Source organism: Fusarium fujikuroi, chromosome FFUJ_chr07 (genome assembly GCF_900079805.1).
Source record: "Fusarium fujikuroi IMI 58289 draft genome, chromosome FFUJ_chr07".
Taxonomy (NCBI): Eukaryota; Fungi; Ascomycota; class Sordariomycetes; order Hypocreales; family Nectriaceae; genus Fusarium; species Fusarium fujikuroi.
The window spans coordinates 1,753,472-1,777,958 of record NC_036628.1 but is presented as its reverse complement, the minus strand read 5'-3'; the positions used below and the strand labels follow the sequence as shown (position 1 = coordinate 1,777,958).

Sequence of the window (24,487 nt, the reverse complement as noted above, 5' to 3'; positions counted from 1 at the left end):
ACGCATCTCCACTCGCGACAACCACCATCACAACAACGATTTCACTGCTGAACACCGACCGCCTCTACTTAATCGCGGCGATCAACCTGACGCTGTCGCCATAAGCTGCTCGATTCAGCTTCCGCACCAGTCAGTCAGCGCAATGGATCCACAGTGGCAGCAATATCCCTCCGCGAACTCGCCTGGCTCCTCGAGACGACACAACGGCAATACCCAAGCCCCTCGAGACTACACCAACCAGCCCCCGCCTCAAGGCGGATACAAATACGACCAGTTCCACGGCGGCGCCCCCGTCCATTCTGCTGCTCCGCCTGCTTCTGCTCCTGTTGGTAACCCCAACTCAGCCGCATCTCCAATCTCACCTTCGCAGATACGCGACGGCAACGGTGACGTCGCTATGCACGATGCTCATGATGCTCATGCTGGTATCAAGTACCCCATGAGGCCCCTTCATCAAGCTCACATGTCGGGCAGCCGCCCTGTCAACCTCCACTCACCTCAAGAGTCTTCTTCCGTCGCTCAACGATACTCGCCCATGGAGGCCCTGTCCCCCACTTCCCCTTACGCGCCCAAGTCGGCTTCAAACAGCCAGTTCACAAGCCCGACCTCCCAGCGACAGTCGCCTACACGCCAGCCTGATTATTCTCAATCTCCATATTTCCCCGGCGCCCGCCAACACCAGCAAAGCCAGCACCTTCCTCCTATCAACCCTTACGCGTCCGCCAGTCAACAGGAAAATTATCCCTCTTCCGCTGTCGGCAATCTCGATGCTGCTTTTAACCTGGACCCCAAGTCTCCGAGACGGCCTGTGCCCCAGCAAGTGACAAGGGGCCCAGTACCCGAGTTCAAGCAACTCTCCTCGCCCGCAGATCTGCAACCCAAGGTCAATTCACAGCCTGCGTTCCGTCGCGCCAACCCTGAAGGCGGTTTCATCAGCGTATGTTTTCAAGCCTCTATAGCTTTCCAGACAATTTTACTCACGATATGATCAGCCTCTCCAAGCTCTTACTGTTCAATTACCTGCCACTTATCGCATCTGTAACCCTAGCTTCAAATATGAGTCGTCGCGCAATCCTCGCAGAGTCTTGACCAAGCCCAGCAAGGGCACCAAGAACGATGGCTATGATAACGAAGACAGTGACTATATCCTCTACGTCAACGACATTCTTGGATCTGAAGAGGCCGGCCACAAGTATGTTGTGTAAAATTGAAGTATGTCGCTTGTAATTCTAACATACTCTCTAGAAACCGTTACCTCATTCTGGATGTCTTGGGTCAGGGTACTTTTGGGCAAGTCGTGAAATGTCAGAATCTCAAGACACAAGAAGTAGTGGCTGTCAAGGTCATCAAGAACCGTACTGCCTACTTCAATCAGAGCATGATGGAGGTTTCGGTCCTCGATTTGGTACGGCCATCAATTCCATACTTCAAAGGTTGGCACTAACAAGAAGTAGCTCAATACGAAACTTGACAAGAACGACGACCACCATTTGTTGCGGCTTAAAGACACTTTCATTCATCGCCAACATCTCTGCTTGGTCTTTGAGCTCCTTAGCGTCAATCTTTACGAGCTTATCAAACAGAACCAGTTTAGAGGACTCAGCACTACTTTGGTTCGCGTGTTTGCCCAACAGCTTCTCAACGGTCTCGCACTGCTTAACAAGGCTCGTTTGATACATTGCGATTTGAAGCCTGAGAACATTCTTCTCAAGAACCTCGAAAGTCCCATCATCAAGATTATTGATTTCGGTTCAGCCTGCGACGAGCGACAAACAGTGTATACCTATATTCAATCTCGATTTTACAGGTCTCCTGAGGTTTTACTTGGTCTCCCTTATTCTTCAGCCATCGATATGTGGTCCCTTGGATGCATTGTGGTGGAGCTGTTCCTGGGACTTCCCTTGTTTCCAGGATCTTCTGAGTATAATCAGGTCTCGCGAATTGTTGAAATGTTGGGCAACCCCCCGAACTGGATGATCGAGATGGGCAAGCAGGCGGGCGACTTTTTCGAAAAGCGACAAGATGAGTTCGGAAGACGGACATACCAGCTTAAATCCATGGAACAATATGCCCGAGAACGTGGCACCAAGGAACAGCCTAGCAAGAAGTACTTCCAGGCCAACACCCTTCCCGAGATTATCAAGTCCTACCCTATGCCTAGGAAGAACATGAAGCAGAGCGAGATAGATAGAGGTAAGACCCGAACTGATAGTAATGTCATGTACACTCGTGCTAACCGTGACAGAAATGAACAACCGCATCGCGTTTATTGACTTTGTCCGCGGCCTTCTTACAATCAACCCTCTCGAGAGGTGGTCTCCCCAGCAAGCCAAGCTTCATCCGTTCATCACACAACAGAAGTTCACTGGACCTTTTATACCACCCATGAATCTCAAGTCTAGCTCGCTGAATAGGTCTCCAGCACCTGGCACCCAGCAACAGCAACAGGCCGAAGCACTTAGCAAGCAGCGGGCTCAAGCGGCAGCAGCTCAACACCAAGCACAACAGCAGGCTGCTTCGGCTGCTCCTACCCCTTATGTTAACCAGTACGCGCCTCAAGGTCATGCGCAACCGCAGATATACGGAAACAACTCAATGTATTCTCCCGGAGGCAACCACGCCAACATGCCATCGGCATACGGCCAGCAACAACAACACGGGCAGTATGGACAAATGGTTATGTCCCAACCGTCTCAGCAGATGCCTCAGGGGCAATATGCACAAATGCCCCAGCCCAATATGTATCAGCATCAACAAGGTGGTATGAGGCCAGCACGCCAACGGGCTTCAACCATGGAGCAGCAACAGAGCGGTATCCCCGCTGCCATCCAACGAGTAGCTAGCCATCTCGACCCCAGTCAGCCGATTCGTTTACAGCCTAGCCCGGCGTACTACCCGCCCACTGGAGAAAGCATGGCGTCTGGCAGCATCGATAACCGCACGGCAGCAGGCCGAAGAGGTAGCCGCGCCCAACAGGGTGGTCGAGGCAACAGGGACTTCATCCGCAACTTGGAGGAGCGCACTCTGGAAGAAGGTTTTATGGGAAACCAGAGCACCTGGCATTGAAGTGGCGTAACCTAACGAGGGACCAGATGTCCGCGCCAATCTGTGATACGAGCGACTTCACTCGATAAACGAAGCCCTGCCGCCGAAGTCTATGCGTTATAGCGTGCAATAGGCCGGAATTCATGGTTGGTAACGAAGCAAAACTCCATGGTTGTTCTAATGTACTAGAAGTCCGTCCTCCCTTCGAAACCCGTGCGCCAATGAAGCAAGAGACGTCCCACGCCATATGTGCGTGCTCGGAATTATCCAGTCGACTTGGTCGGAATTGGTTAAGAGGAGGCGTGGCCCCAGGTCATGGTCAGGCAAATGGAACTTCAAGGCCAAGATCTCAATGAACTCGAAGCAATGATTTTCAGACTCGATTACAATGCTTCAAGCATTTATCACAGGAATAGGTTGAGCCAAATTACACAGATCCGTGATGAAAGGGGTAGTACTTGTTTACAGAATTTCTTTGTCTCGACACGATGAAGCACGCCTCAGAAACGGCCGCAGAAGTTATGAGTTTACTCTCGGGGCGGCTTTCTATTTTTCTCTCGTTATGTTTCCTGTCGTCAGTATAGCACTTGGAGGGACGGGGTTTCTGGTCAGGAATTCAATATGGTGCAGAGTTGCCAAATTTCGGCTGAATATTATTCATGCCTAGTGTAGTCTGGCTGTAGATATTGTTATGCTTGTCTCGACTATTTGGTGGACGATGACGGACGGACCGCGCTTGGCATATCATGGGGTAAGGTTCTTGGGTTACAGTTCCCATCTTGTAATTGTATTGGTATTATTTGCGTTTGGGCGGCTTCAAAGGGGTCATTTCTGGGCGGACGAATCGAGGCACAAAATCATGAACTACCCCTGATGAATGCGAATGGGTCTCTATCCTCAAGTGACATCATTGTCGGGAGCTGGGACAGTGAGCCGCTTCTACACGGTCGTAACAGGTACCCATTTTTAGGGGTACCTGAAATATAAAGAGAGAGAAAAGATGAAATGATTAGCTTTAATAGCCCGTTTTGGACGTGTGAACCCCGAACGCCCAGCCCAAAATTTCGTTCACCCACTGCTCCCATTGTTGTGATTCGCAGTGAAAATGTGCGGCATTTTCAATGCCGACAGGTCTGTTCTCTAGGATCCATATTCCAAACAAGTTTGCGAATTAGTCGTCAAATGCAATCAAGGGAAAACAAGAAACAGGAAATAATTCATCATCGCCCAGTGCGACCTCTTTGACCACCTCGGCCTCGTCGGTTGCCGCCCACGATTTTATCGCTGTACAGCTGGTTGTTCCTTGGCGAGCCGTTTGTGGTGGTTGTGTCCATTAAATCAGGGAAACCCATCGAGCCATCAACAATGTTGTCGTTGGCGTTGGGTTTGTTTCCGCGGGTGCCACGGGGACCGCTTGGGGCGTTTCTTGGCGCATTGCTAGACGCAATGTTATTGCTTGAAGGGGCTCCCAGCTTAGGGTAGACCTTAATGATTCTACCATCAGCCTGTAACAAGTTTTAGCAAGAGTTCGGAATAGAAATTGGTCCCGATGGACTCACGGTCTTATCGTTGAAGGTCTCGATTACTCGGTCACCACCCTCGCGCGATGCAAAGGCTAGCTCGAAGAGGAGGAATGGGTTTGACTTGACAATGCGACAGCTCAAAATCTCGCCTCCGATGGGAGTCATAGCGCTCTCGATATCAGCGGCTGTGGTGCCAGGGGCAAAGTTTTGTGCCATAATAGTGAATGGACCTGCGAGACCCCGAATTGTCATCCCCATGCCATTGCCATTGCCATTACCATTGCCATTGCCATTGCCAGCGCTACCCTTGCCTTTCACGATGTTGACTTGTTGTGGCACGTCGCCAGAAGTGTCCATGCGATCCACGGCAGCGGACAGACGAGCAGCGCGGCGGTTGTTGGCTCTCTTATGAGCAGCATTGGGAGCTGAAATGCGAGAGCTTAGGTCGCCTGAGACGGAGTGATGCAGATCGTGTGTCCATTCTCCGTTGACATTGCCAGGTGCGGGCTGGGCCGAGCGGGTGCCGATGGTGGAAGTTCGCTGCTGTACATGTTGGCTTCTACTAATCGCATCCTGTCTTTTGCTGTAGCTACCTTCTTAACGCCGACACGGCTTGCTAGTGATTGGCCGGGGGCGGACTTGAGCTTGGAGGGTGCGCTTCGGCGACGGTTCTTTGAGAAAATGCGATCGGCGAGGGCTTCGTTCTTCTTTCGCTCACGCCCTGAAAGACGCTGTTAGGGAAGGACATGAAGAACTTGGGAACATTGATTGCAACTTACCCTCATTGATGATCTTTTCGAAATCTGTAGCAACCTTGGCCATGATTGAGGCAGTATCAAGGAAAATCGTTACACGGCGGAAATGGATGAGTATGGTAAAATGAGTTCAGAAGGATAAGGGATGGCTGATGATACTTGGAGGATTAAACAATTCGCTTGTTTTGTCGTGTCCCTCCCTATAAAGGTTAAAAGAAAAGAAACGTTGGCTAGACTGGACTGCGACCGCGAAGCGCGTCTCCAATTAGAAATGGGAGAGAGTTGTTAGTGACCTGCAGGGGTACCTAGGTACCTAGGGGTGGCTCTATGGGACCTACCTAGGTAGTAGTTACCTATTTGGTACCTCAAGCGCGGCAAAGTTAAGCGCATCTCATGCAACGCCCCTCGCTCAGCTGATAAGATAGGAGTCTTTTTCTTTCCCCAGTTGGTCGCCTCTAACTTTGGATCTCTGGAATTTCGTGATCAACCTAGGTACCTGCAATCAAGCAGCAACTCTTACATGGCTGATAGGTTACTGCATGGAGGCGCGTGCCTTCGAAGAGCTCTGCAGTTCGCACCCCGCCAGAGACTAGAGATTCGGCTTGCTTCTGCTTTTCAAACCCGTTCGTTTCAGCACTCACAGCGCATATTCAACTCGACGACGATACCGACTACCGAGAAGTCGACTACAGCTCAAGACGCAAATTCTATAGCTGATGCTATCACGAAAGATGCTCCAAAAAACCTCGATGCACCGGCTGATGGACCTTTATGGAAAAAGAAGGAAAACCTTAGAATGGAGCGGGCCGTCAACAAGGAGTTACAATATCTGAACAATGACCCTTGGAAAGTTGCAGAATATGTCAGAAAAGCACTTGAGGCAAAGAAATTCGATCAAGCCCATCTTTTGGTTCAAAAAGGCAGCAAAGATATGCAATTGGTCGTGCCATGGAATTTCCTCTTGGAATATCTGCTTGACCAGCAACAAGTCAAGGCAGCAATCAAGCTATTCAACGAGGTAGGCTTGAGATACAGCTTTCACTCAGGTTCTTGTCTCGTCTATGACACTGACATTATCTGAAGATGAAAAAGCGCGCTCAGTTCCCCAACGCGCAAACCTATACAACCCTGTTCCGTGGTCTCGCCAAGTCGAACCACCCTAAAATCGCTGTCTTTGAGGCTGTAAAGCACTACAACGCCCTTTTCAAGGACTCTCGCCTAGAACCAAACAGTACTCATCTGAATGCTGTGCTTAGCGTGTGCAACCGAGCGGGCGACCTGGACTCCATGTTCTCCATTGTCGACACTCTCAACGAGTCAACTCGAGCTCCAACTTCCTACACCTATACTACCATTCTCAATGCTATACGATTCAACACGCTTGATGGCTTGGAAAAATTGACGCCTGAACAGAAGGAGTTCAATCTCAAACAAGGTTCTCAGCGCGCCAAAGCCATCTGGTCAGAAGTTATGAGTAAATGGAGGCAGGGGCGTCTGATCATTGACGAGGAGCTCGTCTGCTCAATGGGTCGTATGATGATCATCTCAAGCGACACCAACGACAAGAAGGAGGTTCTTGATCTCATCGAACAGACAATGAACATACCCAACTTGTCCAAAGTCAAAGAAATGTCAGCTGAGGAAGCTCGCAAGACAAATCCTCGCACCGGTCAAGTGGTTAAGAAGGATAAAAATGGTGTTTTTGTCAGTCCTGGGAACAATACCTTGTCTCTAATCTTGAAGGTTGTGCTGCAGACGAAGCTCAACAGCATGGGCATCAAATACTGGAATTTCATTCTTCGCGAATATAATCTCGAGCCTGACAGGGATTGCTGGTTGCGCCTCTTTAGTATTCTCAAGCAAGCCAAAGCAAGCGGCCATGCTACTGAGATTCTGGATATAATACCGGCGAGTATCACTGGACCAAACTTCTATCGCATAGCTTTTGAAACATGTGTTCGTGATAACATCAACCCAAACGTCATCAAGAATGCCAACCGCGCGCTCGACAGCATGATGAATCACCTAGAGTTACCCGACGCCCATCTCATGCGCCTGTACCTCAACGTTTCTCAGTCTACCCACTATCACTTGCGTGCTCGTGCTAATGAAGGAGACGTGGCTGGTGCCAAACGTGCATATGGCGTCCAAATCACCGACGCGCTTGATCGTCTGTGGGTGCCCTACCGCAAACTACACGATCACTACTTCAAACAAGTCAAGGCTGAGACCAAGGAACAAAAGAGGGCTCTTTACAACGATCAACGCGAGGTAATTGCTCTCGCACGCATCATGTATGGATCATTCAACAAGGTCATTCAGCAGGAAATGCTCCCTGAGGAAGACCTCAAGAGAATACGCCCTGTCGGGGGACGCATCAATCGCGAGATTCAGGCCTTTTATGCCAACCGGGAGGAAATGGAACCCAACTTGCGCAAGAAGAAGGGTCGTGGCACAGCCGAGGAAGATATGTCCACACACGATGAGGCCATGAATACGGCCAACTTTTGGGACACCACTCAAGCAGGAAAGCCCCGATCCCCGAAGCAGACAGACCGACGGCAGTTGCATCGTGACAACGGACCAGGTGATGGCTACCGACGCGAAGAAAGCTCAAGGTCCGGACCAAGGCCGCCAAGGCGTGCCCCCTTCTCGTACAATACATACCTTACAGACAGTCAGACGCCATCCAGAACGCAAGAACCAGAAAATGACCTGCGCCAGCGCAAAGACGGCACGCGGCCAGTGAGGCAACCCGATTATGTTGGCTATCGAGGACCCCATCCTAGCTGGGGCGCGACTCGTGACGACAGGAAGGCCGACCGCCGTTTTGGCAACCCGCGACGTTAAGGCTGCTGCATATTGGAGTATCGAGTTACGCTTGGGTCTACAAATAAGAGCTTTCAATGGGAAAAGCTCGTGTAAAACTAAACTGATGTATGTACGATTGAGATGCAAAAAAGAGTGCGAAGGTGTACTGATATAGCATATGGCGGCGTTCTGTTGGGCGATAGCATTTCTCTGCATATACAATACATCGCTTACACAATTGAAGCCTTGGTCCTGTTGCATATTTGTCGTAACCCTCCAGGCCATCACAAGCTTAAGCATGCAACGTTACTCTCCCATGACTATCCATTCTGCTCTATTTTTATCTCGGTTAAGAATAGGTAAACAAAGGTAGTCAGTCTCTGCTGCTAGTTGAATACCTTCTATTCTATGGCCAGCTTTATAACTCCTTGTTAGGTCCATCTGAAACAACAAAATACCCTGGGAGCAATCAAGCCCTGCAACTTCACTTAAGTTCGAACTGAGACCACGAATCAAGATAGAGATCCGAGGCCACTGTACGATACATTGACCTGCTGCCTTGGCTGGATGATCAATCTGAGAGCTGTGATTGCGTATTCGACGTTGATGAATCCATGGCTGACGGTTGATCGCCTTCTTTGATAGCCAAGTAAGAACTCTCGAGTACATTTGTGGGTGGTTGAAACGTGGCGGCCGAGGTGCACGACGGCGAGCACTGGCCAGGCTCTTGCATGGGATAATCTTGCATTGATAGCAATTTGTCCGAATTATCCTGAGTCCAGTTTGACGAAATCTGACCTCTTTGCGGGTGGCTATAGCCTCCAGATTTGTTAAAACTGCCAAGGGAGCCGACTAGTGTCACAGGAGCAACTAAATCGCAAGAGGACAGGTGCCTCGTAATGGATAGTGTCTTGCGCCCTACAGGCTGTAGTGTAAGTGCTGCCGAGACCTTGGGACGCGTTGTGATGCGATCACACTTAGTAGTGGAGAGCAGCGATTTGTCTTCCAGACGCTTATCATCTGGTGCCGCTTCTATGCAAGCTCGCAAAGTATATGATCTTTCCAGGCTACAGCTAGACATGTCAGGAAGAGGATCTAACTGAGGTGGACCTTGGTCGATAACTGGTGAAGGGGGCGCGAATTCAGAGTCCTGCAGGAAGGGCTTGGATAACTGGGAGGTCTGGATGCGCGATCCAAGTGGAAATAGTGTATGGTTACTCGAAGAACTCCCATTGCGAGTCCATCTCTCCCTTGAGTATTGAAAAGCTCTGCTGAGATCTTCCGCTAAAATAGAGTCAGGTACACCGCAAGAGAGTACGCATTAGTCCACCCACCTGTGTTGAGGAGATGAGGAACTCCTGGGACTTCAGATACAGACAGTTTCTCGAAGTTTGTTGAAGAGGAAGCAGTCTTCCGTCGTTTCGGTTTCAACCAACGCGCAAGATGAGAATACGACGAATTCTGAGAATTTGATCTTTGACTTCTGCGCTGTGTTGACGTATTCTCGCTAGGTCCACTAGAATTGGTTTCTTCAGATCCATCGAGACGAGCCCGGCGGCGATTCAGTGGCAGTCTCTAGCTGCTAATCTTGCTGTGAGGCTTGGAAAGCTCAGGGAACGGAAGCGGAGGCTGAGGTTGAGGTTGGATCTTTTTCTTGAGCTTCGCCTGCCAGGCACCAAAGATACTGTTGGGCATGATGTAAGTAAATAAGGTATGGGTGGGATCGGGTATAGATGGCGTGACAAGACAAAGATGGTTCAATCTTGACTGATGCTCGGTGAAAAAAAGGCGGCCTAGGTACATACTCAAGGTACTATACCTACTAACCCACTTAAGGTAGGTACCTACCTAGGTAGTAGGCAGGTAGGAAGACATCCATTGGTAGAGAGTACCTACCTTAGGTACCTACCTAAGTACAGGAACAAGTTGAGAGTTTGTGTTACTTTGGGAAGGGTCCTTTGACTGAGCTCGCAGTCAAATGCCATGGGTAGCTCTTTCGAAGAGCTTATAAAAGAATATCCGTAAGGAAGGAGTGAATTACTGACCAGTGCATTATCACCACCACCAACACCAATTGCCTAAAGTGTATCAAGACTAATAATCACAACGAATTTCTGGAAAGGGGATGTCCTGGAATTTCAGCTCCTACCTGCATTTCATTAAAATACCTACAAGCTGAACGTATAGATCTCCAATGCATGGTCAGGTAGTCACTACCTATGGATGTATCTGACTGCCGTTCATTGTGGGTCATCCTCCGTTCCGGGTGAGTGGGGCCGTACCGGGACGGCCGGGCAACATGGATTTTTGGGATGTCCTTGACACAATGATATTGTCAGAAGACTAGCTGGAAGAAGAAGAAGAAGGATCTGAACTTGAGGTTTTTTTTTTTGTTTTTTTCTCATTTGACCTAACTTATTCCGAGTAATGACGCAACACTACAACCAACATCAATTCAATAAGCGGCAACTTAAAAACATCACGTTTATAAAGGCATTGACTGCAACCGCTTAAACAAATTGATGTCCTAACGGATTGGATATTGTTGAGTACCTAGTCATTATATCGTATTGACTTTCAAATGCAGTCGTAAAGATGCAACGGCTGCCTTGGTTAAAGCCCTGACAAGAGTCTCGGCGGCACTAACAGGAAACAGGTTGTTTGGAGAGAAACAAGACTACCTACCTACCTAGTAACTAATCAAGTGATCCCGCCGCATACATTTTTAAGGTACCTTTGTAAGCTACCAACACGTAAGTACTCCCCCTGCGCGGGGTACTTAGAAAATCTGCATCACCTAAGGTGCCTATGCCGCAGCGCCTATTGGCTGCTCTCGCGTCAGTGACTTAAATGGACGGCCCCTCCCTTGACACGAGCCGAGACGCGGCTCAGGAGGGACAACGCGCTTTGGCGCGTCTCCCTGACCACTTTTCTAAATGAGCATGCACCTCAGCGCTGGTTACCGGGGGACCAACCCAATCCAAATAGCACCTCCACCATCACCATTTCCATTCTCGGTACCATCGTTTCCCTGCAAAACAGTCACGAGCAATATATGATCAGAAAGTGACATCCCGGCATATACTCTCCCTCCATTCCCTCACTGATATGCCACCGGCCTAAACTCTTCTCCCGTCATGTCTCACAGAGCGCGGCTCGCGGAGCTCAAGGCTCTTCGAGAGTCCGGCAAGAAGGTCTTTGATACTTACAAAGTTGCCGACGTCGATAATCTATACGACGAAGTTGACGAGGATGGATATAAGAAGGTTGTACGGGAGCGACTAAATCAGGACGACTTTGTTGTCGACGACAATGGCGAGGGCTACGCAGATGATGGTCGCGAAGACTGGGATCGAGTACAAGCCTATGGTTCAGAAAGCGAAGAAGAGACCACCGTCCGTGGCCGACCCAGTAAGACTAGTCAGTCTTCCTCCAGTACATGTTCAGGACAGCCCACATACTCACCTGCCGTGTAGCGAAGAAGAATCGCCAGGAGGAGCAAGCCAAGCGAGCGGCCAATGACAAAGATATCAGTGAATACTTTAAGGGAGCCAACAGAGCCCAGTCAAAACCCAAGGTACGCATTCCGTTTACAAGATCGTGGATCGACCCAACTCGATTAATTTTCTCTTTAGGTCGTCAAGACAAAGGAGGACGACGACTTCCTTTCAAACCTCCTCGGCGAGGTCGACAACAACATTCCTGCCCCTGCTCCCCATACCTCGATAGTCGAAAGGTCTGGCGGTCGTCGCAAGGCTAGGGCCCTTTCACCTGCTCGCGAGCCTGTGCCCAAAAAGACCAAGACCCTTGATACCCGGCAACCGTCCCCTCTCCCTCCAGCCCTTGAAGATGACGATTGCTTCTTTCCCTCCGCCGATGATGACATCCTCGAGACTGCCGATGTCCCCATGAGCGACCCTGCGCCCTCCTCTCCAGCCGCAAAGGTAGCGCAGAGAAAGGCACAGATTAAGCAGGAACCAAAGGAAGACGACGATGACGAAGACATGATGGAGGTTGCACATGCTGGAGCCATTGCCACAACCAGTGTTAATCTAGCAAGTTCAAGGCCGGTCAAGAAAATTCAGAAAGCAGAGTCCTATCCCACACCTGCCAGCTCCTCTCCCGTTAAACCCAACGGCGCTCAAGTCGACCCAGCTTCATGGAATGCCCTCACAGAGAGGCTGAACGTCGTCACAAGTTCGCCCGCGGAAACAAAGATAATAGGCAAAATCGACTACAAGGATGCGATCGAGGAAGACGGCAGTCTCAACTTCTTCTGGACAGACTACACTGAGGTCAACGGCAGTCTGTGTCTCTTTGGCAAAGTTCTCAACAAGAAGACGCGATCATACGTCAGCTGCTTTGTCAAAGTCGACAATATCCTGAGAAAGCTTTATTTCTTGCCGCGTCAACACCGCTTGCAAAATGGCGAAGAGACAGGCGAAGAAGTCGAGATGATGAACGTGTATGATGAGATTGACACCATGATGACCAAGATGAATGTTGGTATGTACAAGATCAAGGCCTGCACCAGGAAATATGCCTTTGAGCTCCGTGATGTCCCCAAGGAAGCACAGTACATGAAACTTCTCTACCCATACAACAGTGAGTGGCCACATTCCCCCTGCAGGTCCCCCAAATCAGCTAACAAGTATCCCAGAGCCTGAAGTCGACCCCAACAGACCCGGTGAGACATATTCTCACGTCTTTGGTAGCAACACTGCTCTTTTTGAACAGTTCGTTCTCTGGAAGAATATCATGGGCCCATGCTGGCTGAAGATTGAGGATGCCGATTTTGACAAGCTCAAGAATGCTTCCCATTGCAAGCTTGAGGTTTTGGCCGATCACCCCAACATGGTTTCTGTTCTTAGCGAGTCTGACAACCTCGATGCGCCTCCCCTGACTCTTATGAGTGTTTCGTTACGGACTGCCTTCAATGAGAAGGATAACAAGCAAGAAATTCTGGCCATCAGTGCAAGAATCTACGAGAAGATATCCCTCAGTGACACAACCCCTGCAGAAAAGCTGCCCTGTCGAACCTTTACAGTTATCCGGCCGCATGGCCAGGCGTTCCCCATGGGCTTCGATCACCTTGCAAAGAAAAGGAATCGTGGCTTGATTGTGCTGAAGAAGCAAGAAGCCGATATCCTCGCCTTCTTCTTGGCCCAGCTAGATGTTGCAGACCCAGATGTAATTCTTGGACACCAATTGGAGGGTGTAGACTACAGTGTGCTCCTCAATCGTCTATATGAAAAGAAAATACCCGGATGGTCCAGGCTAGGCAGACTCCGTCGCAGTCAGTGGCCATCGTCCATCGGCAAGACTGGCGGTAACGTTTTTGCCGAACGCCAGATCTTATCAGGACGTCTGCTATGTGATCTGGCCAACGATGCTGGAAAGTCGGTCATGTTCAAGTGCCAGTCATGGAGCCTGACAGAGATGTGCAGTTTGTACCTCTCTGGAGATAACCGGCGCCGCGATTTTGACAATGAGGTTGCCCTGAAGACGTGGGCCAGGGAGAAGCAGGGACTTCTCGACTACATCACTCACATGGAGGCCGATACACACTTCATTGCAGCCCTGGGCCTGGGTGTTCAGATGTTGCCACTGACGAAGGTTCTCACCAATCTGGCGGGTAACTCTTGGGCTCGAACTCTGACCGGCACGCGTGCAGAGCGGAACGAGTACATTTTGCTCCACGAGTTTTATCGCAACAAGTACATCTGCCCTGATAAGCAGACTTTTCGCAGTCGCCAGCGTGCTGAAGAGGCACAGCGTGAAGAAGAGGCGGGTGAGGGGAAGAAGAAGGACAAGTACAAGGGTGGCTTGGTTTTCGAGCCCGAGAAAGGTCTATATGATAAGTTTGTGCTTGTCATGGACTTTAATTCCCTTTATCCCTCTATTATCCAGGAGTTCAACATCTGCTTTACAACTGTCGATAGACCAGCCACAGTAAGTCTGTCGAGAATTCCTGCTTGAACCTCGAGACTAATCAAACCCACAGAACAGTGAAGAAGATGAAGTTCCCGAAGTTCCAATTAACGAGGATCAAGGTATCCTACCTAGGCTCATTGCTACTCTCGTCAGTCGACGTCGACAAGTCAAAAGCCTCATGAAGGACAAGAAGGCTACCCCAGAGGAGCTGGCCACATGGGACATCAAGCAGCTTGCCCTCAAGCTCACTGCCAACTCCATGTACGGATGTTTGGGCTATACCAAGTCACGCTTCTACGCTCGACCTCTGGCTGTTTTGACAACCTTCAAGGGCCGCGAGATTCTCCGCAGTACCAAGGAGCTGGCCGAGAGCAGCTCACTGCAGGTCATCTATGGTGATACTGATTCCGTCATGATCAATGCCAACGTGGATAATGTTGCCGATGCGTTCAAGGTTGGCAACGATTTCAAGAAAGCAGTCAATGAGCAGTACAAGCTGCTTGAGATCGATATTGACAATGTCTTTCGCCGTATTCTCCTTCAAGCGAAAAAGAAGTATGCTGCTATCAACCTTGTAGAGAAGGATGGGAAGTTCATCGAGAAGATGGAAGTCAAGGGTCTTGACATGAAGCGTCGAGAATACTGTGCTCTGTCCAAGGAGATCTCCCAACACCTTCTTAACGAAATTCTGTCGGGCGACGACACCGAAGTCTCAATCGCCCGAATCCATGAGTATTTGAGCGACATTGCTGGCAAGATGCGTGAGCAGACTATTCCTGTTCAGAAGTACATCATCCATACACAGCTTGGAAAAGCACCCAAGGACTACCCCGACTCCAACTCTATGCCTCAGGTCCAAGTTGCTCTCCGTGAAATGGCCAAAGGCAAGACAGTTCGCAAGGGAGATGTTATCGCGTACGTGATTACGGGCGATAGCAAGAGCTCTGAGCCTGCTCCCAAACGAGCCTACACTCCTGGTGATCTCAAGGCAGACCCTACTCTACTTCCTGACGTTGAGTGGTATATTGGCAAGCAGATCTTCCCTCCTGTCGAGCGTCTCTGTGCCAATATTGTCGGAACATCAACATCACAACTGGCAGAGCACCTTGGTCTTGATATCAAGCGCTACAGCTCATTCCAGACTCAGCAGAACAGCTCAAGCAACGACCTTGAGATCCACCCCTTGGACTCTCAGATTCCAGATGAGGTCCGCTTTGGTGATTGTGCTCGCCTCTCTTTGCGTTGCCGCAAGTGCAAAAGCTCGTCCGTGTTCGAGGGCCTGGCTGCGTTCCCCGATCATGTGTCCCAATCCGGTGTCATCTGCGGCTCGTGTGGTAGTTTCATCTCAACGCTCTCTGTCGTGGCCCAGATGGAGCACGCCATCCGCACTCAGACAAGTCGGTACTACGAGGGCTGGCTGGTCTGCGATGATAGCCAGTGCGGCAATCGAACACGGCAAATGAGTGTTTATGGTTCTCGCTGCCTTGGCCCCAAGGGACTTGCCCGAGATTGTCTTGGTCGAATGCGTTACGAATACACAGAAAAGGCTATCTACACCCAGCTTCTCTACTTCGCCAGCCTGTGGGATGTCGACAAGGCCAAGGCCAAGGCCACGAGCACTGAGATGTCCAGGCAAGATCGGGAGAACATCCTTGCATTGGCTGAACACAACCGCGTACGCTTTGGAAATGTGAAGGGTATTGTTGACAAGTATCTCGATAAGTGTGGTCGGCAATGGGTAGCCATGGATACTCTGTTCACCAAGCTGGGCTTCAAACCAATGGCCTGAGTTTCTTAGGGAAGTGGAAGGACATTTATGGTTATGCTGTGAAATGTTGATGTATATTTGGGTCAGTGGCGTCTGGGGATTAAATATTCACACGGGTTGGTTTGTTTAGGACCAACAGAAAGGATAACAGCTTCACATGCAAGTAATGAATAGTTTTGGCATGCACAAGAGTAAGCGAGTTTTTAGTAGTTTTTAGGAGCTTGATCAGAGCGAAGCCTGTCGAGTGTTCTAGTACCAAGCTACAGTGTTTTAAAAACAGGATAGTTTCCATATACTTGTCCGTTCTCAACACACCTTCCCTGTATCCAACATTCACGAGTAAGAGGCGGCAAGTTTGAACATATATGTAAATTGTCCCTGCCAATGGCCCATGCTTCTTCGAAATTAGATGATATACAGCAAAGCATCATCAAGACCCTTTCATTTAAGCTTGACCAGGCTGAGCGCCTCCATACATTACACACCAAGTGACAGAGCCGTTGGCGAGCGGCCATGGCCTCCTTCTTGGTACAACAATGCATATGCTCATGAGGCTAAGTCAAGAGAGCCTGGGTCGTCATCATCAATCATGGTCTTGTTTGAGAACCCTTTCCTAACCCACCGTGACTTGATGTGATTCGTCAGCGTTAAGTGAAGTAGCCACATCCTAAAGCCAGCGAAGGGGCGAAAGCATGGCGAGAGACTGCCCACGTATAACGAACGAAAGGCCAGAGAGGAAGAATGCACCAGAAAAACCATTTCATTCCTTATCATTCCATTCCGTTCCCTTTCGCGTTCTGCCTCGTTGAGTCCGAAGTAAAATTCAACCGCAAATGCCCTGAACACCACCTCCGCCATCCACCCCGAGTCGTACGTATGTATATGACGGTTGCGACGTGATCATCGTGACGCTTTTCCACCATCATTACCTCCCCCTTTTCGTGCGTGACCTCTCCTGGAAATAAAACAGCCAGAAGTATGCTGGCCAACGACAACGATAGGGCCATCCCGAACCCTTGAACCGGAAATCCTCCACAACATTAAAGAACTGAAACACACTCGAAGTATGATCAGAAAAGGGGCTGAGGTAGGTGGTAATGAGCACAATGGTGAAGGAAATCCCTAGTCCGATGTAGGGGTCACCTCTCACGCTGAGAGGAATCGTGTCCGTCTGTCTATGGGCAAGGTATCATGAGTTCTGGAAAAAGAAAATGTGCTCAACTTTTGTGACACGTCTGATGAATAAATAATAAAAAAAAGGCCTGTAAATGCAAGAAAACACAGCACCGCCTAGTCTATTCTGCCGAAATGCAAGACACCGAAGGAAGAAGAATACTTTTACTCGCTCTCTTTCTTATCACTGTCAGGGACAGCCTTCGACATCGCGGGGGAGGCAGAAGTAGACGGGGGCGAAGCCGGGTGGTCATTCTCCATGTTGGCAAGGAGGCTAAATACATGTCAGCAACTCAAAATTTGAATGTACATGGCACTAGTCAAACTTACCTGAATGCATTAGAGTGGGAGGTGTTCTCGCGGGTAGGAGGAGTGCCAGTGCGTGAGGAAGTAGCAGAATCCTCACCGCGAGGACCCAGGTAGCCGCCAGGACCCATGCGTCTTCCGCTGTTACTACGAGAAGAGAGCATGGAAGCAGGGCCAAGAGAGATGTTGCCGCTTGAGGTTCGGTTGGCAGAGCCCTTCAGACGGCGCAGGTCGTCCATTCCGACCTGATTACTGGTTTGTTGTGCGTAACCAGCCGAGAAGTTGCGAGCGTCGCCTCGTCCGACGGGAGGGCGACCGCCACCTCGCTGATTAGTGCGAGCAGCCTCCTGAGCTTTGGCGGCCTGAGCAGCCTCAGCCTCAGCTCGGACTTCATCGAGGGTCTTGGGCCCCTTGTTGGTCTCCTTGGAGTGCCATCCGGCCTTGCGCAGGTCCATAACGTCCATGAGCATAAACTTGAGTCGGCTGGGAAGCTCGGGAAGATCCATCATGGTCTGGATGCGCTGGAAGTAAGCGTCCATCATGGGTCGACCCTTCTCAGTGCTGTCGAGGTTGCCACCAATAGTCCTGAGCAGCTTGCTAAGCGACTCAACTTCAGCCTCGTCAGGTACTCCCTTATAGTCGACGAGTTTGTGCACACACTCGTGCATGATACGCTCAGTAAGCATGCCGAGCTTGTAAAGTTCACCGATGAACTGGACTAGACCAAGACCACGTCGCTTGGCAGCAGCAGCAGCATAGTACTCATCGGACAGGAGAGCAGCCTCAGCAGTCTTCTTACCCGCAGCGTCTTCTTCCTCATCAGGCTTGTCAGGCAAGTTAACGGTCCAACCGCGCTCAAACTCCTCCTGACATCTGTTGAGAAGGTACTTGCGGAACAAGTTACCACCGCTGACGACGTTACCATTCTTGTCTTTGATACGCTCATCACGGACGTCGGGACTCATAGTCTCAAGCATACGTTTGCAGAACTTGGCATACATGGAAGCCCAATGGGCCTCATCAGTGGCCTTCTCAAAGGTGAGCTGGATGACTTGACGAAGTGTACGCCCGTCGGACTCATCCTTGGACTGGGATGCAATGAGCAGGATCTGGTCTGCAATTCTGTCAAACTTCTCGGGTGTCATCTTGTTGAGTGCCGCCTTGACCTTTCTTTGAACCATATCAGGCTCAAGATGGCCAGAGGGATTAGCAGCGGCTGGATTGGCATTCTTGCCAATACTTGTAGGCTTCCAACCATTGGCGGTCTGGGCAATGGGCTTAAGCTCCTGGCCAGCAGTCAAAGGCATGGTCTTAGCAGCCTGAGCCTCCCTGACGCCTTCGCCACGCTGGCTGCCGCCGCCACGACGACGGGACCCACGGGGAGAGTTAGGAAGTTGAGAGGGGCCACGGGAGGAGCCGCCTGTAGGGAAATTGCTGGGACCACGGCCCATGGAACCAATGCCAGGTCGCTGCTGGTTGGACAGGGCGAAACGGAGTTCAGAGGTACTGTTACTGGGGAGAGGTCGGGAAGCGGTGGGGGCGTTGAAGCTACCCATAGGAAATCCACTGCCGATACCTGAGCTGGGACCACGAGAGCCTCGGCCAGAGCCGCCAGGAGTGTTGGTTCTGGAACGGTCATCGCCAATAAGAGACTTGACTTGCTGGCCGAATTCGAGAGAAGGCTGCTCAGTAAAGACCTTTTGGAACTGTAACAAGAAGTTGGCATCATACTTGAATGTCTTGCCCTTCTTCTGGACTGCTGCATTAAGGGCAGGATTGGGCGACTTGATGCCAGCAGGGTAGATATCTTGCTCGATAACCTTCAGGAAGCGAGCAGACTTGAGCGATTGCAGGGCAGCGCTAGGTTGAGCAGGCTCAACAGGCTTGGTGTTAAGAGGGGCCAAGTTGAGAGCAGCAGGCTTCGCACCACGCTTTTCGTGCTTGGGCGCAGCAGAGTCGGCAGGCTTATCGCCTCCAATTTTCATGCTAGCAAGCTTGTCGGTAACAGACTCGACCTTAGTAGGCTCAGTGTCCTTGCCGCTTCGAGCCTGGGAGAGGAGTTCGGCGACTGAAGGAGCAGATGAGCCGGCCTGTTGACGTCGCTTCTCCTTCTCCTCCTCGAGACGCTCCATCTCGCGCTCTTGTTCTCGGAGTTTGCGGTCTTCCTCTGCAGCGTTCTTAACACGGTCCTTTTCGGCTTGTTCCTTGGCAATGGCCTTCTGGGCCTCGACCTTCTTACGGTGCTCTTCCTCAGCCTTCTCACGGCGAGCATCCTCTTCTTCCATCTCACGTATCATACGCTCTATCTCTTCCTCCTCAGTTTCTTCCTTCTTAGCGGGCTCAGCGGGCTTCTCAGCCTCCTTCTTAGGCTCCTCTATCTTAGGAGTGGCTTCAGGGGCCTTGATCTCAGGTTCGGGCTTGCTTTCAGGCTCAGCCTTAGTAGAAGGTGCAGGCTCGGCCTTGGTCTCGGTGAGCTTGGCCTCAGATTGCTCAGCAGGCTTGTCTTCGATTTTAGCTGCAGGCTCAACGGGCTTTGGATTATCCTCCTTGGGCGGCGCCTGCGTGGCTTGCTTGATCTTCTCCTTAAGCTCATCCTGAATCTGCTTGGCGGTCTTGGTGGCAGCATGACTATCAGTGCGGCCGTGAGATGGGGTAGATGGCTTTGGAGGAGGGGTAGATGAAACGATCACGGGAGGAGTCTTGGATTGCTGGATGCTGGGAGCGGGAGATGATGGAGTTTTGAAGGACGAGGTGTCAATGACTTCACCAGCAGCGTTCTTGATCTGGATAGCGGCGCTCTTCTTAGGCACCTTGACGAAGCTGTTTGCGGTGGGCTTTAATGACGAATTCTGGGGCTGTGGGGTAGATGACACAACGACCGGAGCATTTGGCTGGCTGGCGCTCGGTGGCCTCTCAGGCTGAGAGGGTGTTCGTGACATGTTGTGACCATGCTGTGTATAGGGAGTGACATAGTTCTGTCCGTAGCTAGGAGAGTTAGCCTGGGGAGGTACAGCCATATACGGCATATTGGCATAATTGTATTGCATCGACAGTGGGCGTCCGAAGCCATCCACCTGCGGGGGAGGATAACCGTAGTTCTGTTTTTTTAAAGTTAGCATGTATTCAAAGAAGCCACTTCCTGGTGACAAGTCGAGAGACGGCATTGGTTCATTCAAGGATAGGGGTTGAAAGGTCTTTTTGGGATAGGTGAATGACGTTACACGCGAGCTGCTGGTATCTGGTTCTCGCCATGGTTGATCTAAACGTTTACTGAAACGCCGACGTTGGTTGAACTCGTTCCCATGCAGATCTCGTGACGACTCTTGCGGGTGGTTGACCTGGACCGACTTTTCCAGGTCGCCACGCTTCCCTTTGTTCTTTTTGCTGTTTTTCGAGAAAGGCTTATCAACTTGAGAAAGGGGGTACTGTACTTGTTGATGCTGTTGAGGCATGGGAGGTTGGTAATGGTATTGAGGCGTCATGCCAGGCTGCATAGTGGCAGGCTGCATGTTAGGTGTACCCGGGAGCGAGGGGACGAGAGCCGGGCTTCGGGCAGGCTGGGGGGAGTTGGGGTACTGAAGGTTACGACCCTGAGGCTGGAAAGCTGGAGGCATGCCACGACCCTGACCAGGGCCGTTACGGAACTGGTTGGCGGGAGGGAAACCCATCTGCGAGCTGTAGTTGCCGCCGTGGGGATTGTATCCGCGGCCACGACCACCCTGGGGCTGAAAGTTACCTCGACCAGCGCCGTCACCTTGCGCTGAGTGGCCAGATTCACGTCGGAAGTGAGCTCCAGGCTGTGCATTGGGGTTTGTTGGAGTAGAGCCCTGCCTCATATGGCGCTAGAGAGTAAGTCAGTGACGAGTTCGAGGGTAACTGTTTGACAGACGAATCTGAAAGAACCTACTTCGCCATCGCTGCCGAGACTGCCAAATGTCATTGTATTACCTCCTGCCTGCTGGAGACCAGAAGGAGGCCGGCCACCACTGGCCGAAGGCTGAGGAATAGGTGAAGGTGAGTGAGCAGGAGAGGGGACTCGGGCATTTCCACCACCAGGAATAGGAATGGGCGCAGCACTGGAGGTCTGAGGTGTGCTGTTGGTCATTGCAGGAGAGTCGTAGCCGAACTGGATGCCAGGCTTACCAGCGGTGACGGGACCACCGTTGGCGACAAAACTGTTTGGACCGTTGGCAGCCATGGTGACGGAGCTCTTGCGAGAATGATCGGGACCGTTGAGGTTAGCACTGCTGCGAGTGACAGCAGGGACAGCGGGGGTGACGGCGGGATTGCCGTTCACAGGAGACGATGAGGCGTCTTTCGCATGCTGCGAAGAAGACGAAACTCCAACCACCGCGGGAGGGTGGGATCCAGTTGCGACTATAGGGGCCTGGGCTGACTTCTTAGGCGCACCTGCAGCAGAGGCATACGAAGAAGCCGTAGTCGCGGGGGTGTTGTTCGCCTGAATGGGATTCTGCTTGTTGGCAGGCGACGTCATATGGGGAGTTCGGTGCCGCTCGCGATGTGAGATTGCGGTGGTGTTGGGATTTTTTTTTTTGTGGGCGTCGAGGGAGAAAGCGGAATAGATGGCGCCGGGTGCCGGGTAGGGACGTGGAATTATTCGAAGCTGCAGCGGGGCAACAAGAATCGACGAAGACGAGAGACGCACAAGTCGTTTCCCTTTTTTAGAAAAAATAAACGAAACACCACGATCTCGTGCGGAGAGATCTCGTAGAAAGAAACGACGGTAAGTCCGATGGGCGGCTCCAGAGGTCGAGATAGGCCGAATCGAATCGATCGATCACAGGAGAGCGAACAAGGAGTGCAGTCGTACCAATTAAGGCGATCGTAGAGACAAGACGGGTCAAGCTACGTACGATCCTGCGCGGCAGCGACAGAAGAAGAAACGGAGGGGAGAGGGTCGCTGTGATGGTCTTAACACACACAGGACGTGGTTCCAAAGCAGAAGCAAATGGAAATGGGTCGGGTTAGAATATTTTCCACCGGACCAAGAAGGTTGAGTTGGTGAGGATTCAGAAAAAGCCGGCAAAAAAATTTGGGCAGCAGGATATGATAAGGACTGCCAGGAAGGGGCGAGGGAACAGGGCTTTCTCCGGCAAGACTATTTAAGATCTGGGCACTGTGCTCGCAAGCAATGAAGCAATGGTGGGCAATGCACCTCGGGGGGCAGTGAGTCACCTGTAGTCAACATCGACAGAGCCGTTAGGGGTTCTGATGATGAGAGCTTTTCAGGGAGTCTATACAGTGTCAATCACTGCCAAGAATGTGCTCAACACTGTCGCTCCCACGGGTTTTTTCTTCTTCTTCCTACCTAGGCACAGCCCAAGCCCAAGCCAAACATGCAGTCTCGAGTTGGTTGGTCAACCCGGCCTGACCTCCAGCTAAGAAAAGACGCCGCATATCTAATTTCTCCATCCATTCGCCCACAAAGAGCACTACGTCAATCCCGTCCCCGCGGGCGAGGGCACGCTAGTTAAGGCGATAAAAGGAGCCTAAACCTGGCTGGATAGATAGTTTGAGACATTGCAAATAATCACTGTACTTCGAATGAGCATACAGGTATAGGAGAAGCATAAAGCTTAGGCCTCTAGTCCAAGTGATGAAAAGACTTGGGAAAATCTGGTATAGATTCATCGGTCCTATAGGCTGGCTTAATATAACTAACACCTTAACTTGACGTCAGAAGTTCACGAGGGAGGGTGTTAATTATTGAGAATTTGAGTATGAAGGTGGCAATCAGAATCCACCTCACAGGCGCATTCAGAGGCGCCCAGGCTGTCGTCGTTGGGTGACTGTCAACTTTGTCAAGTAACTTCACTTTCATGTGGCAGGGAGCACCCAACTTAACTTAGATGACTGTATATTCAGTCTGCCTACCTAGCATGACATGCATACACGAATGTAGTTGGACTCAATGAAACCAACATACCTGTAATCTAAACACGACATCAGGCATAGGAAGCAAAGTAGGTTTCGGTCAGTTCAACAATACATGTATGCTATGCTCTCAGCATTGTACTTGTAAAGCGCTTTCCGAGCGTATTGATATTGATTCCACGATATCTTTAACCCCAAGCGACTCAACACAAACTAGCAAGGACAAAGATAGACGGGCCCTCAGTCCGATGAGCCGGCTTGTCTGTGCTCGTCTCCAAGGCGATCCACAGATGATGAATTCAGTATGATTGCTACGATGTGCGCACTGGAGGCCATTGTGCAGGGGAACAGGGCGTAATGGTTAAACTGTGGGTGGGTGTCAAGATTGTCACGGCAAACGGCAATTCCGAAATAGTCGTCAAAACATGCGATTTCTACGCCTCATGCCCAACCCTCCCCATTGATATAACAATGAATCGTCCATAACTAATAAAGGAGTGGAGTGATGAGCAACACTGGTGTGAGAGCGCATGGGCCAGGCGTGGGCATCTGTTCGAGAGATAGGTAAATAGACAAGGGCATGTCGGGAGTGGTAAAGGAGAGGATATTGGCTATTTCAGGGCATCTGACTGTTAACTTATCAGGGGGACTGACTCACTGACCTGTCGACTTGCGGCCCAGTCAACAACAAACAGACTACCTACCCTCGGGGCGCAAGAAAATGCCAGGCCTTTACATAGGTTATTAAAATAAGCGCAGCAAAAGGCATCCTAAACTTGAGCTAAATTTATACCAAGTTGCCTAAATCTTTTTGTCATTTGAGATCAGGATCGTAAGTTTTCTTCCCTCAACTGAGCCAAACCTCACTAAAGCAAGAATCCTACACGTACTACTCCGTACCTCACCACTATCGTACTAAGTCCGCAAGCTCCGGTCTAGGCATCACTCTACCAGGCTGCAGCAGGACTGAATCTGATGAATTGTTTGTCCTCTCTCTCTCTCTCTCTCTGCGTGTTATTGCAAACATGACTTGATTTGCCTTTGAGATCCCCAAGTTCACTTATCGAGGGTTCTCATACTCAAGTGATTCTGACAACCAGCTTCCAACTGCTCAAAGTTAAACGCACAGATACTATAACATGTCTATCTATATCAAAACACATTACTTAGCCCAAACTATAACAAATGATAGGAGCTTGATACCGTTGCTCTTAAAGCATCTGCCTGTTCTTACTACTAATAAGACTGATGTGAGAGTTTGCAAGAACAGTCACATT

The 24,487-nt window shown here is 50.6% G+C and overlaps 6 protein-coding genes; 3 read left to right on the top strand and 3 right to left on the bottom strand.

The window, feature by feature from the left end:
- Positions 1-142: 142 nt before the first annotated feature.
- FFUJ_08547 (related to ser/thr protein kinase) lies at positions 143-3,066 on the top strand (the record flags this gene model as incomplete). XM_023580740.1 has 5 exons in its annotated part: positions 143-937; positions 993-1,192; positions 1,246-1,405; positions 1,455-2,193; positions 2,246-3,066. 5 exons carry the CDS (start codon positions 143-145, stop codon positions 3,064-3,066), a joined length of 2,715 nt encoding a protein of 904 aa, XP_023433465.1.
- Positions 3,067-4,265: 1,199 nt separating this feature from the next.
- Positions 4,266-5,390, bottom strand: FFUJ_08548 (uncharacterized protein; the record flags this gene model as incomplete). XM_023580738.1 has 4 exons in its annotated part: positions 4,266-4,550; positions 4,605-5,108; positions 5,162-5,289; positions 5,348-5,390. 4 exons carry the CDS (start codon positions 5,388-5,390, stop codon positions 4,266-4,268), a joined length of 960 nt encoding a protein of 319 aa, XP_023433464.1.
- Positions 5,391-5,843: 453 nt separating this feature from the next.
- Positions 5,844-8,173, top strand: FFUJ_08549 (uncharacterized protein; the record flags this gene model as incomplete). XM_023580737.1 has 2 exons in its annotated part: positions 5,844-6,341; positions 6,407-8,173. The coding sequence occupies 2 exons, from the start codon at positions 5,844-5,846 to the stop codon at positions 8,171-8,173; spliced, it is 2,265 nt and encodes a 754-aa protein (XP_023433463.1).
- A 532-nt stretch (positions 8,174-8,705) lies between these two features.
- FFUJ_08550 (uncharacterized protein) lies at positions 8,706-9,829 on the bottom strand (the record flags this gene model as incomplete). XM_023580736.1 has 3 exons in its annotated part: positions 8,706-9,418; positions 9,469-9,650; positions 9,753-9,829. 3 exons carry the CDS (start codon positions 9,827-9,829, stop codon positions 8,706-8,708), a joined length of 972 nt encoding a protein of 323 aa, XP_023433462.1.
- A 1,442-nt stretch (positions 9,830-11,271) lies between these two features.
- Positions 11,272-15,857, top strand: FFUJ_08551 (related to DNA-directed DNA polymerase; the record flags this gene model as incomplete). XM_023580735.1 has 5 exons in its annotated part: positions 11,272-11,545; positions 11,611-11,711; positions 11,770-12,739; positions 12,795-14,086; positions 14,139-15,857. 5 exons carry the CDS (start codon positions 11,272-11,274, stop codon positions 15,855-15,857), a joined length of 4,356 nt encoding a protein of 1,451 aa, XP_023433461.1.
- A 1,317-nt stretch (positions 15,858-17,174) lies between these two features.
- FFUJ_08552 (related to translation initiation factor eIF-4F) lies at positions 17,175-21,810 on the bottom strand (the record flags this gene model as incomplete). XM_023580734.1 has 3 exons in its annotated part: positions 17,175-17,283; positions 17,340-21,157; positions 21,223-21,810. 3 exons carry the CDS (start codon positions 21,808-21,810, stop codon positions 17,175-17,177), a joined length of 4,515 nt encoding a protein of 1,504 aa, XP_023433460.1.
- Positions 21,811-24,487: the final 2,677 nt, after the last annotated feature.